At 43.1% G+C, this 14,681-nt stretch overlaps 1 protein-coding gene across 1 annotated transcript in view; it reads right to left on the bottom strand.

Annotated features, from left to right (window-relative positions):
• Positions 1-11,549: 11,549 nt before the first annotated feature.
• The window catches only part of LOC138267428 (SURP and G-patch domain-containing protein 2-like), a 156,370-nt gene continuing 153,238 nt past the window's right edge, over positions 11,550-14,681 (bottom strand). The window contains exons 10-11 of the mRNA XM_069216360.1: positions 12,429-12,532; positions 11,550-11,745 (exon numbers count right to left, since the gene is read on the bottom strand). Of these exons, the coding sequence (XP_069072461.1) occupies positions 12,463-12,532 (70 nt within the window). The 3' untranslated portion in view covers positions 11,550-11,745; positions 12,429-12,462. The remainder of the gene's footprint in view (positions 11,746-12,428; positions 12,533-14,681) is intronic.

The raw sequence follows: 14,681 nt of genomic DNA, 5'->3' as shown, positions 1-14,681 counted from the left end.
GTTTTTAAATTCAAGGAACTCAAATAGGACTTCACTCTGTTGAGATGTTCATTGGTTGCTTTTCAGAGTGTCAGTCAGCAAATGGTAGAGGTTAAAGATACCTTAGGTTTATTGACTAACTCATAAATAGTTTCCTTTTATTTTTAGTTAATTAAAACCATATTTACAAAAAAGGATTCAGCACATCACTGCCATCAAATAGCCATTATTTATCTTTAAAGTAATCTCAAGCGGTCAACACTGTGCCAGTCATATTATACGATTAAAATGGGGCTTTATTGTTAAAAAATAAAACAAACCATCCCAAAATTCATCTTTGCCTATTACTTATTCTCCAATTCATCACTTGCCATTTGAATTCACTAAAAAAGATCTCATGCTTTTAACATTATGCTAATCTAAATTATGGCATTATAAAAAAGGATTAATCAGTCCACGCTAAGATTTGTCTCTGGCTATCGCTGAGCCTTTAATTTGTCACTTGTGTGGAAAGATCACCTATGTGGTGGATCAGATGCCTATGAGACAACCAGGTTTGTAAACAATCACCAGTGGTTGCTCATAAGTGAGTGAAGGGTTCTCAGAGCATGGGCCTAATGTGCATTGTTCACATACAATTCGCATAGGTCTACAGAGCATATTAGTTTCTCAAATGCTTGCATGAATGAAATCTCGCTTGGGTATTCGGTGCTTTGCTTTAACATATATAATTACAGCAGGTCCACAGGAGTGGATTCCCGGCAGCCTGGAATTGTTTTTTTTTTAGAAATGCCCACTGTTAGGACATGGCAAATGCAGGCAATTGTTTTGCTGCAGGATTGGCAGACCCTGCATAGTAGGCTGGTGTTTTTCCTTATCCCCACGGGTATGCAGTCCAAGGTTGGCAAACCACCTAAACTATATTGGATGATTAACAAGGCTTCACATGCAGAAATGTATGATAGGTTGTGGTCCCAGTTTGATGTAGTTATTTAAAACCAACCAGACGTGTGCCAAAGGCCAGTTTTTTGTTTGTCTGCCAGCCTTGATATGTGATGTGCCACTTTGGAAATTAGCTTTTTAAAAGCTATGAAAGTAACAGGAGCTGATCACAGTGCAGCTCCATGTAAGTTCTGTAATGACTTGTCCTGGAAGACTTGTGCTAGGTTGAGCGTTTCTGGATTGGGGTGCCTGATCTGATGTTTATGTTGTGTTAACATCTGGTCTGTTTGGGAGTTTGATGTGAGGTACTGCTGAGAGGTCCAACAGTGTGGTGTACCACGGTTGGCGTGCCCACGTTGGTGCTCTGGGTATTAGTTTAAGTTTGTTTTGACTCAGTTTGTTGACTAGAAAAAGAATGAGTAAGCAAATATCCCTGACCAATTGATCCATAGAGCATTGCCCTTGGACTGAGGGTGTGGGTACCTGGACGCGAAGTTTTGGCATTTTGCGTTTTGTTCTGTGGCAAACAGATCTATGTCTGGTGCCCCCCACTGGTGAAAGTATTCTTGTAGTATCTGGGGATGTATTTCCCACTCGTGAGTTTGCTGGTGATCTCGACTGAGATTGTCCGCTAATTGATTGTGAATGCCTGGAATATATTGCGCTATTAGGCGCATGTTGTTGTGAATTGCCCAATGCCAAATCTTTTGTGCAAGGAGGCATAGTTGTGATGAGTGTGTTCCCCCCTGTTTGTTGAGGTAATACATTGTCGTCATGTTGTCGGTTTTGACAAGAATGTGTTTGTGGGCTACCAGTGGTTGAAATGCTTTTAATGCTAGAAACCCTGCCAACAGTTCTAAATGATTTATGTGCAGTTTTTTTTGTTGATTGTCCCTGTATGGTGTGCTGGTTGAGGTGTGCTCCCCACCCTATCATGGAAGCATCTGTTGTGATCACGTCTTGAGGCACTGGGTCCTGGAATGGCCGCCCTTGGTTTAAATTTATAGGGTTCCACCACTGAAGCGAGAAGTGTGTCTGGCGGTCTACCAACACTAGATCTTGGAGTTGACCCTGTGCTTGTGTCCATTGTTTTGCTAGGCACTGTTGTAACGGCCGCATGTGTAATCTCGCGTTTGGGACAATGGCTATGCATGAAGACATCATGCCTAGAAGTTTCATTACAAACCTTACTTGGTAGTGTTGGTTTGGCTGTATGTTTAATGTTATATTTTGGAACGCTTGTACCCTTTGTGGACTTGGAGTGGCAATCGCTTTTTGTTTGTTGAGTGTTGCTCCCAAGTATTGTTGTATTTGGGATGGCTGCAGATGTGATTTTTGGTAATTTATAGAAAATCCTAGTTTGTGTAGAGTTTCTATAACGTATTGCGTGTGAAGAAGACACTGTTGTTGAGTGCTGGTTTTTATTAACCAGTCATCTAAGTATGGGAATACGTGCATGTGCTGTCTCCTTATGTGAGCGGCTACTACTGCAAGTCATTTTGTGAATACCCTTGGGGCTGTTGTTATCCTGAACGCTAACACTTTGAATTGATAGTGCACGCCGTGTATTACAAACCTTAAGTATTTTCTGTGAGAAGGATGTATGGGTATGTGAAAGTATGCATCCTTGAGATCTAACGCTGACATGCAGTCCTCTTTTTTTTAGTAAGGGAACCAAGTCTTGAAGTGTTACCATGTGGACGTGATCCGACTTGATGAAGAGATTCAGCGTTCTGAGGTCTAATATGGGTCTTAACGTTTTGTCTTTCTTTGGAATTAGAAAATACAGGGAGTAGACACCTGTTCCTTTTTGATGGTTGGGTACCAGTTCTATTGCTTGTTTTTGTAACAATGCTTGGACTTCTAGTTGTAACAGGTCTAAGTGTTGTTTGGACATATTGTGTGCCCTTGGGGGTACATCTGGCGGGAAATTTATGAATTCTATGCAATAACCATGTTGGATAATGGCTAGGACCCATGCATCCATAGTTATGTGTGTCCAGTTTTGGTAGTATGCAGTAAGTCCCCCCCCACTGGTGTTAAGTGTTGGGGTTTTATGACATTGAAGTCACTGGTTTGACTTGTCTTAGGTGTTTGGAATTTTCCCCTTGCTCTTGGGAATTGTCAACCCCTATATGAGCCTCGAAACCCTCCTCTCTGGTATTGTCCCTGATAGGTGAGTCTGGTTTGCGAAGTGGAAGGCTCTTTTGTTTGCATACGAAACCCCCCTCTAAATTGTAGCTTTCTAAATGTGCCTCTGCTTTGTGGTGAGTAGAGCGCGCCCATGGCTTTGGCCGTGTCCGTATCCTTCTTTAATTTTTCAATTGCTGTGTCCACTTCTGGCCCAAACAATTGTTCTTGGTTAAAAGGCATGTTTCACACAACTTGTTGGATTTCTGGCTTGAATCCTGAGCTACGTAACCATGCATGCCCGCGAATGGTTGCCACAGTGTTGACTGTTCGTGCTGCTGTGTCTGCTGTGTCTAATGCGGACCTTATTTGGTTGTTGGATATTGCTTGTCCTTCTTCCACAACCTGTTGGACACGTTTCTGGTGTTCTTTGGGCAAGTGCTGTATGATATGTTGCATCTCGTCCCAGTGTGCCCTGTCGTAGCAAGCCAGTAGGGCTTGTGAGTTTGCGATCCGCCATTGATTGGCTGCCTGTGCTGCCACTCATTTGCCCGCTGCATCAAACTTCCTACTCTCTTTGTCAGGCGGTGGAGCATCTCCTGACGATTGAGAGTTTGCCCTCTTTGTTGCTGCTCCTACAACCACTGAGTCTGGTGTACGTTGCTGTGTTATAAACACAGGGTCCATTGGGGGAGGCTTGCATTTTTTCCTCCACCCTAGGCGTGATAGCCCTTCCTTTCACTGGCTCCTGGAATACCTGTTTTGCGTGCTTGAGCATGCGCGGGAGCATTAGCAGACTCTGGTAGGAAGTGTGGGTGGATGCCAAGGTGTTGAACAGGAAATCATCCTCTATTGGCTCTCAATGCATTGATACATTGTGGAACGTAGCTGCCCTTGATAGTACCTGCGTATATGCAGTACTGTCCTCTGGAGGTGGCGGCCTTGTTGGGTAACAATCTGGGCTGTTGTCTGATACTGGAGCATCATATAAGTCCCATGCATCCGGATCATCCTGTGTCATCCCTGTATGTGTAGGTGACTGTATTGGAGGTATTGTTACCGGGGACAGCTGTGGTGAGTGTAGTGGGGAAGGTTGTGGCAAAAACCTCGGTGGTGGGGTTTTATCTCTGGCCACTTTCGCCTTTGGCTGCATTTCTGACTCTTGAAATGCCAGCTTTCTTTTGGTTTTGATTGGAGGAAGAGTTTGTATTTTTCCAGTCTCTTTCTGGATATGCAACCTCCTTTGCGTATGGTCTGGTTCCCCCATACTTGTTTCCTGCTCAAATCTTTGTTTTTGCATTTGGCTGGAAAGTCCTTGCTCTTCTGTGTAAGAGCTTCTTTTCTGCTCAGAAGCCGCTTTTTTCGGTTCCGAAATGACTTTTCTCACCTTGGGTGAGTCGAACTCTCGGTGCTGAGATCGTTCGGTGCCTGAATCTCGACCGGAGTCGGATGTCTTCGGCAATTCTTTGGCCTTTTTCGGTGCCAATGTTTGGTCACCTTCTTTTCGATGGGTTAAGCCATGGCCTGCTGGCGGTGGCATGCCCTTGGCCTTTACGATCTTTGTGTGAGTTTTGGACAGGGCAGTTTTACTCACTGTTTTCTGCACCATCGTGGGTCGTTCGCTTTCGGATCCGTCAGAGTCCGTCCCCTGAATGGAAATTCTTTCCTCCTCTTCGACGTCGAGTTGTTCTCTCGGCGTCGATGCCATTTGAAGTCTTCTCTCTCTTCGATCACGTAGGGTCTTTTTTTGATCGAAACGCCCGGCAGGCCTCACAAGTATCCTCCCTGTGTTCTGGTGATAAACACAGATTACAGACCAAGTGTTGGTCTGTATAGGGATACTTCAAGTGGCCCTTCGGACAGCGGAAGGGGGTCCGGTCCATTAGTTTCGTCGATGGATGCGATCGGGTCGACCAGGCCCCGCTGAAGAGCGGAAGCCCCGAAGGGCCGCCGGAGCGCTTCTACTGTCGGTGTCGATACGCTAACACTAAACCGGTACCGAGCGTGAACAATACCATCAAATTTTCGATATTTAGCTAACTTTCCTGATTCGAAATACGGAGCGAAGAGGAACACGTCCGAACCCGATGGCGGAAAGAAAACAATCTAAGATGGAGTCGACGCCCATGCGCAATGGAGCTGAAAGGGAGGAGTCCCTCGGTCTCGTGACTCGAAAAGACTTCTTCGAAGAAAAACAACTTGTAACACTCCGAGCCCAACACTAGATGGCAGGATAATGCACAGCATGTGTATCTGCAGCTACACATGCCACCGAACATATATATATAGATGGAAAATGTCACTTACCTAGTGTACATCTATTTGTGGCATGAGACGCTGCAGATTCACATGCTTTGCACATCCCGCCATCTAGTGTTGGGCTCGGAGTGTTACAAGTTGTTTTTCTTCGAAGAAGTCTTTTCGAGTCACGAGATCGAGGGACTCCTCCCCTTTCGGCTCCATTGCGCATGGGCGTCGACTCCATCTTAGATTGTTTTCCCCGCAGAGGGTGAGGTAGGAGTTGTGTATTATAGTAATAGTGCCCATGCAATGGAGTAAACATGTATGTACCTAATGTAGTTTAAAGTGATATATTTACAAATTTACAAATGTTCAAGATCAACTTCGAAACGGCTACAGGCTCCCGGGGAGGCGGGTGGGCGCATGTGAATCTGCAGCGTCTCATGCCACGAACAGATGTACACTGGGTAAGTGACATTTTCCGTTCGATGGCATGTGTAGCTGCAGATACACATGCTTTGCATAGACTAGTAAGCAGTTATCTCCCCAAAAGCGGTGGTTCAGCCTGTAGGAGTTGAAGTTGTTTGAAACAAAGTTCGTAGTACTGCTTGTCCTACTGTGGCTTGTTGTGCTTGTTAACACATCCACACAGTAGTGCTTGGTAAACGTATGAGGCGTAGACCATGTGACTGCCTTACATATTTCAGTCATTGGAATGTTTCCTAGAAAGGCCATGGTAGCACCTTTCTTTCTAGTTGAGTGTGTCCTCGGTGTAATAGGCAGTTCTCTTTTTGCTTTAAGATAACAGGTTTGAATGCATTTAACTATCCATCTAGCAATGCGTTGTTTGGAAATTGGATTTCCTGTATGAGGTTTTTGGAAAGCAACAAATAATTGTTTTGTTTTCCGAATTTGTTTTGTTCTGTCAATGTAGTACATTAACGCTCTTTTGATGTCTAATGTATGTAGTGCTCTCTCAGCTACAGAATCTGGCTGTGGGAAGAACACTGGTAGTTTTACTGTTTGATTCAAGTAGAACGGTGATATGACTTTTGGTAAAAATTATGGATTTGTCCGTAGAACTACTTTATGCTTTTGTATTTGAATAAATGGTTCTTGTATGGTAAATGCTTGGATTTCACTGACTCTTCTTAGAGATGTGATGGCAATTAGAAATGCAACTTTCCATGTAAAATATTGCATTTCACATGAGTGCATGGGTTCAAAAGGTGGCCCCATGAGTCGCGTTAAGACAATGTTGAGGTTCCATGAAGGAACTGGTGGTGTTCTTGGTGGTATAATTCTTTTTAGGCCTTCCATAAAGGCTTTTATGACTGGTATCCTAAACAGTGAAGTTGAGTGAGTAATTTGCAGGTAAGCTGAAATTGCGGTAAGATGTATCTTAATGGATGAAAAAGCTAGTTTTGTCTTTTGCAAATGTAGCAAGTAGCTTACGATGTCTTTAGCAGATGCGTGTAAGGGTTTAATTTGATTATTATGATAATAATAAACAAACCTTTTCCACTTATTTGCATAGCAATGTCTAGTGGTTGGTTTTCTAGCTTGTTTTATGACTCCCACACATTCCTGTGTAAGGTCTAAGTGTCCGAACTCTAAGACTTCAGGAGCCAAATTGCTAGATTCAGCGATGCTGGATTGGGGTGTCTGATCTGTTGATTGTGTTGAGTTAACAGATCTGGTCTGTTTGGTAGTTTGATATGAGGCACTACTGAGATGTCTAGTAGTGTTGTGTGCCAAGGTTGTTTTGCCAAAGTTGGTGCTATGAGTATGAGTTTGTTTTGACTCAATTTGTTTACTAGATATGGAAGGAGTGGGAGAGGGGGAAAAGCATATGCAAATATCCCTGACCAACTCATCCATAACGCATTGCCTAGAGACTGATCTTGTGGGTACCTGGATGCAAAGTTTTGGCATTTTGCGTTTTGTTTTGTTGCAAACAGGTCTATTTGTGGTGTTCCCCAATTTTGGAAGTAAGTGTGTAGTACTTGGGGGTGAATCTCCCATTCGTGGATCTGTTGGTGATCCAGAGAGAGATTGTCTGCTAATTGATTCTGAATCCCTGGAATGAACTGTGCTATTAGGCGAATGTGGTTGTGTATCGCCCAATGCCATATTTTCTGTGTCAGGAGACACAACTGTGTTGAGTGTGTTCCTCCCTGTTTGTTTAGGTAATACATTGTGGTCATGTTGTCTGTTTTGACAAGAATGTGTTTATGGCTTATTATTGGTTGAAATGCTTTTAACGCTAGAAATACTGCCAATAGTTCTAAGTGATTTATGTGAAACTGTTTTTGCCGAGAGGCCCATTGCCCCTGAATGCTGTGTTGATTGAGGTGTGCTCCCCACCCTATCATGGAGGCATCTGTAGTTATTACGTATTGAGGCACTGGGTCTTGAAAAGGCCGCCCTTGATTTAAATTTATATTGTTCCACCATTGAAGCAAGGTGTATGTTTGGCGGTCCATCAACTAGATCTAGAAGTTGACCCTGTGCCTGTGACCATTGTGATGCTAGGCACTGTTGTAAGGGCCGCATGTGCAATCTTGCGTTTGGGACAATGGCTATGCATGAGGACATCATGCCTAGGAGTTTCATTACTATTTTGACTTGTATCCTTTGGTTTGGATATATGACCTGTATTACATTGTGAAATGCTTGTACTCTTTGTGGACTTGGCGTGGCAATCACTCTTGCTGTGTCGATTGTTGCCCCTAAGTATTGCTGTGTCTGACACAGCTGAAGGTGTGATTTTGTGTAGTTGATTGAGAAACCTAGTTTGTGTAGGGTTTCTATGATGTAATTTGTGTGTTGTGAACACCGTTTTAGTGTGTTGGTTTTGATTAACCAATCGTCTAGGTATGGGAACACATATATTTGCTGCCTTCTGATATGTGCAGCTACTACTGCCAGGCATTTTGTAAAGACTCTTGGCGCAGTAGTTATTCCGAATGGCAACACTTTGAATTGGTAGTGTACCCTTTGGAATACAAATCTTAGGTACTTTCTGCGTGAAGGATGTATTGGTATATGGAAATATGCATCCTTGAGGTCTAGTGTTGCCATGTAGTCTTGTTGTTTGAGCAGTGGGATTACGTCTTGTAATGTCACCATGTGAAAGTGGTCGGATTTGATGTAGGTATTTAATGTTCTTAGATCTAATATAGGTCTTAGTGTTTTGTCCTTTTTGGGTATGAGAAAGTACAGAGAGTAAACTCCTGTTCCTTTCTGTTGGATTGGTACTAATTATATTGCTCCTTTTTGTAGCAATGCCTGGACCTCTAGTCCTAGAAGATCTATATGTTGTTTTGACATATTGTGTGTTTTCGGTGGGACGTTTGGAGGGAATTTGAGAAATTCTATGCAATAACCATGCTGGATAATTGCCAGTACCCAAGTGTCTGTTGTTATCTCCTCCCAATGTTTGTAAAAATTGCTTAGTCTCCCCCCCACAGGTGTTACGTGTTGGGGATGTGTGACTTGGAAGTCACTGCTTGTTTTGAGGAGTTTTGGGGCTTTGGAACTTCCCTCTATTCTTTTGGAATTGTCCCCCTCTATATTGCCCTCGAAAACTTCCCCGCTGATATTGGCTTTGACAAGTGGGCCTTTCTTGTGAGGTTGTGGCTTCTGTAGGTTGACCTCGAAACCATCCCCTAAATTGTGTCTTGCAAAATGTGCCTCTGCTCTGTGGGGAGTAGAGTGCGCCCATGGCTTTGGCCGTATCAGTGTCTTTTTTGAGTTTCTCAATAGCAGTGTCCACCTCCGGCCCAAACAACTGCTGTTCATTAAAGGGCATATTCAGCACGGCTTGTTGTATTTCAGGCTTGAATCCTGACGTACGCAACCATGCGTGTCGCCTTATTGTTATTGCAGTGTTTACTGTCCTTGCAGCTGTATCTGCTGCATCCATTGCTGACCGTATCTGATTATTTGAGATACTTTGTCCTTCTTCCACCACTTGTTGTGCCCTTTTCTGGAACTCTTTGGGTAAGTGTTCTATGAAATGCTGCATTTCGTCCCAATGAGCTCTATCGTATCTTGCCAGAAGAGCTTGGTGTTGGCAATGCGCCATTGGTTTGCTGCTTGTGCTGCAACCCTTTTCCCTGCAGCGTCGAATTTGCGACTCTCCTTGTCTGGAGGTGGAGCGTCTCCCGAGGTATGAGAGTTTGCTCTTTTGCGAGCTGCCCCAACAACCACAGTCTGGTGTTAATTGCTGCGTAATATAAACAGGGTCTGTTGGCGGTGGCTTGTACTTCTTCTCCACCCTTGGAGTTATGGCCCTGCCTTTTACAGGATCCTGAAATACTTGTTTGGAGTGTTTTAGCATTCCAGGGAGCATAGGTAAGCTTTGGTATTGGCTATGAGTGGAGGATAGTGTATTAAACCAAAAGTCATCCTCAATTGGTTCTGCATGCAAGGTGACGTTATGAAAAGCAGCTGCCCTTGAGACCACCTGCGTGTAGGATGTACTGTCTTCAGGTGGCGACGGCATCGCAGGGTAACAGTCTGGGCTGTTATTAGATACCGGAGCATCATAAAGGTCCCATGCGTCGGGATCATCTTGACTCATTGCAGTATGAGTCGGGGATTGCATCAGTGGTGGAGTGGCTACCGGTGATGTGTGCATTGATGGTGGTGGAGATGGTGGCGGAGTTGTTTGTCTTCCCACCTTTGCCTGTGGCTGCTTGTCCTTTTCTTGAAAGGCAAGTCTTCTTTTCATTTTGATTGGGGGAAGAGTGCTTATATTCCCTGTGTCCTTTTGAATGTGGAGCCTCCTTTGAGTGTAGTCTGGCTCCATTGATTCAAGTTCTTCTCCGAACTTATGTCTTTGCATTTGGGAGGACAATCCCTGTTCCTCTGTGTAGGAAGCTGTTTTCGGTTCTGAGGCTGGATGTTTCGGTATCGAAACCTTTTCGGTCGCCTTTTTGGGCTCCGAGGAAACCTTTATTTTCGGCGTGGTGGTGTCTCGGTGCCGACCCATTTCGGTGCCACTGTCTCAGTGCCGAACTTGCTCGGAGCCGCTGTCTTGGGCCCGAGATTGCTGTGTGCCGGTATCTCGACCGGAGTCGGATGACTTTGACACAAGCGTGCCCTTTTTCGGTGCCGATGATCGGTCACCTATTTTTCGGGTTAAGCCATGGCCTGTTGGCGGTGGCGTCCCCTGGGCTTTTGTGGTCTTCTCGTGGGTTTTATGTTTCGACGTCTTACTCACGGTTTTCGGCGTTTCTTCGGGATCAAGCTCGTCTGAGTCAGATTCCTGAATGGAGAAGGTTTCTTCTTCCTCCTCGAAACTCCCTTGTCCTGTCGGCGCCGATGCCATCTGCAGTCTTCTCGCTCTTCGGTCTCTTAATGTCTTCCTCGACCGAAATGCTCGACAGGCTTCACAAGTATCTTCCTTGTGCTCTGGAGACAAACACAAGTTACAGACCAGATGCTGATCTGTATACGGATACTTGTTGTGACATTTTGGGCAGAAGCGGAATGGGGTCCGTTCCATCAGCCTTGAAGAGACACGTGGCCGGGCAGGCCCCGACGGGGGATCGAAAAAACCCCGAAGGGCCACCGGAGCTCTTCAAAATCGGTGTCGATCTGTTATAACTAACCCGATACCGAACGCAAACAATACCGACGATTTTTCCGAGATTCTAACTATCTTTCTGACCCGAAACACGGAGCGAAAAGGAACACGTCCGAACCTGATGGCGGAAAAAAAAAAATCCAAGATGGAGTCGACGCCCATGCGCAATGGAGCCAAAATGGGAGGAGTCCCTCGATCTCGTGACTCGAAAAGACTTCTTCGAAGAAAAACAACTTGTAACACTCCGAGCCCAACACTAGATGGCGGGATGTGCACAGCATGTGTATCTGCAGCTACACATGCCATCGAACATATATATATATATATATATACATATAAAAATGTTGCACACTTTAAAATAGCCCCCTAGAATAAATGACTAATGTTAAAAACACAATGTATCCAGAACGTCCAAGGGGAGGGGGATCATGGGAACAGGGGTGAAGAAGGTACTCTTAACCACAGGTGAGCTATAGCAATCCAGTTGAGTCAAAGGGTGAGATCTCTTGCTGTAGAATGCTCCAGGACACTGCAGTCTTGCGGTGAGATAGAAAGAAATATTGTCACCCCCTTGCACAGGAAGAAAAAGTTCATAGCATTTCTGAGAAAACAAACTTGGTAATGGAACAAAATGACTCGAAAGCAATGAACAGGGCCTCCATGTTTTTAAAGAGTTTTATTAAAACTGTATTGTCATACAATGAAATAAGCTTCTTCCACTAGTGACTACTGGAATACCCACAGTTATAAAACAAACTGTAGAGGCAGAACATTTGATTTCTGAAACCAAACATATACATAGGACTGAAGGAAAAGTTGTCTTTTTTCCTAAACAGGTAGGCTTGATGTTAGAGATTCTGAAATTGAAAAAAAAAGTTATTCGTCATTTAATGAAATTGTATTTACATTTTATTTAATCTCTTATTTCAGATTAACTAGTAACTTTTCTCAGATTTACGTTTTATGATTATAGGTAGAGATGATGTGGTCCTATTACTTGCACTAAACTGTTTGTCTGTTTTTGAGACAATCCCCATGAAGTACTTCAGTGTTTCCCAGCATCACAGGGTCATCCTCTGTCTAACAGGTGGGCCAGCAGTACTGTCAATGAATAGAAAAGGCAGTGGTGGGACAGATCCTTTAGTACAACCCATAGAGTGAAGGCTTGTATTTTATTTTTTAACCAAGTTAAGTTTAGGTCATAAGAGGGGTCAAACATAGGGAAATAGGTATTTTTAAAAGAAACAAAACCTGATGGAGCCAGGTCACTTCTACTTATACAGGAAATTAAGGCAATAAGATGTAATTTGAGGGATCAAACTAACTCTTCTGTATTTTACCTGTATAACAAAAATGTATTCATGTGATTGGTAGCCAAATGAAGCAATGGGATACAAATATTTGGGCTGTGAATATGGACAACTTTTTGGGGGGGATAGTCAAAATCATATTTTTTTAAAAGGAAATCTTTTCATTCAGAAAAGACCAATCAATCACAAAAACAGCCAACAATATCCCTGTAACAAAGCTAGTGACATACCTCAAGAGCTGGATGTGAAGTTCCATTCACAACTTCACTCTTTAATGCGTTGGGCAGACTGCACCTCCGTAACAGCCGTGCTATCCTCTACGGAGGTGGCAACTCTGTAGTATTAAAGGAATGATTAGCTTTCTTCATGCGTTGTCAATGATTTTAAAAGCTAACCAGAGTAACTTTTTGAAACCACAAATCAGCGAAACTGCTGCAGATTTACAGAACTGCAAACTAATTCGCCAGCAGAGTCATACATCATGAACTGAGAAATATAAAATGTTGCTGGGTTTCATAGTTAAAACTGAAAATCAGAAAGCTGAAGCCACAAGACAGAACATGTCTACCACAGATGGATTATGCATTTTAGACTTATTGAATGGGTCCTGTAGATTAACCCAACGTAAATTCTCTATCATTCATATACACACACGCACACAAACACACACAGTGTTCAGCTTACAAACTGCCCCCCTTTTAGTAAACAATGTTTTTTAAACGTAACCTTTCCTTTTGCTGGGTAGGATGCTCAGTCACTCTTATTGGCAGGAACCCTGGTACCAAAGGTTCGAATTAAATGGGCCAGATGACAGACCCCATAATGTATTAAGATGACAAATGGTTCCCAAGTTTGGAAGGGTGGTATCTTCCTGCCACAGAGCGACAGGACAGCCCCATTTGCTGGGTTTAAAAAGTTTCAATTCAGAAGAGGTGGTTTTATTTCCCTTTTGGCTCATCTAGAATTTTGATTCCACACAGAGGAAGCCTGAACTAGGGAATTTAGAAAAAGTAAAATAATTTCAGCAGTGGACTGGCTGTCCCTTTCTCACACGGCGTCCCTTTCCAGATTCAGAACATCTCTCCCTAACTGTAAATGTGTCACTAATGTATTGGTGGTGACTACACCTGCCTCAGACTCCTGTAATTGGCTGAAGGGCACTAACTGTCTCATCTGACTGCCTAGAATCCTAGAGGGAGGTAATTCATACTAAGTAGGGCAAGGTGAGTGAAAGAAATCAGGGAAAGGAATGGCAATTAAGAAAGAAATAGAATAAAATCATTGACAGAACTGATTGAAAACAGAAGGAGGATAAATGTAAATTGAGAACTGATGAGTGATGGACATTAAGGAAAATAAGAATTAATTTTATAAAGAGAAGAGTAATGAACACACAGTACATAGGAATGATGAACATCAGGTAGATACATTTTGGAAACTGGGGATTGATGAACAGTTAAAAACCTGGAGACAAAAGCATGGCATGACAAAAGCCAGAAAAAATGTACTACACACACTAGACTTGAGTAGCTGAAAATCCTGAAGAGTATGGGAAAGCAATAGCGATAACAAGGAGGAGAGGATTCATTAAGACAAAGAATAATGGTGATAATGAACAGTAAAAGAGGAAAGATTATGGGACACTTCTCGCTTTGTTGTTTTAAATATAAACAAATGCAAACTCGGGAATAGGAGAGAAAAAATACCAGAAGAGGATTATATTTCACATTAAGTAGAAAGTGGCACAAACTGAATTCAAAATGATATCATGTATGGAAAAAGGATGGCAAGGAAGAAAAGGTAAATTGCAAGAAAAACTACTTGGGACACATGAATTTTGAGAGGATTGAATCCATACTTTCTCTAAGGTTCAACTTTTGAGACATAAATACAGATGAAAGTTCCCAAGCTTTAGCTTTACCGTTCCCCAATACTTCCTATGTTAGTTAGTTGGTTAGCGGTGGTTTACTGAGGATTGAAAGCGGCATACCCTCTTCAGGTTTAAGGATGACCAGAAGTAGCAGGTATAGCAAAGATATGGTTGAGTGCCATGTCAAACAACAGCGCCCCTGTGCTCAGCCGAAGACCCGATGATGTACAACTGCCTTTAAGAGAAAGTATTACAAAACTATGGGTCTTTCACAATGAGGGGTAATTCATTAAGAGAGTATAAAACGTGTGAAGACCAAGTATGAGCAAAAACAAGCACTCTACCGTACTCATTGCATTAATTGAAAGCATTACAAGTCTGTGCACAGACTACAGAAAAAATGAAATGAAATTAACAAGAGCACATTACTAAACTGTTTTGAGAGGCAACCAGCCCTTTCTTTGGCAAGGAGCCTTCCTGATTCTTTGGCAAGAGAGTACCAGGTTCAGGCTTGAGAGAGCACCTTCACACAGCAATCTGAAGCAGAGGCTAAAATCTTATCTTTGACAGTAAATTTTAATACATTCTCTTTGTCCAATGTGAAGGTACAAAT

Source organism: Pleurodeles waltl, chromosome 12, assembly GCF_031143425.1.
Source record: "Pleurodeles waltl isolate 20211129_DDA chromosome 12, aPleWal1.hap1.20221129, whole genome shotgun sequence".
Classification (NCBI taxonomy): Eukaryota; Metazoa; Chordata; class Amphibia; order Caudata; family Salamandridae; genus Pleurodeles; species Pleurodeles waltl.
Note: the sequence above shows the minus strand (reverse complement) of the source record. Positions and strands in the feature narration are given on the sequence as shown.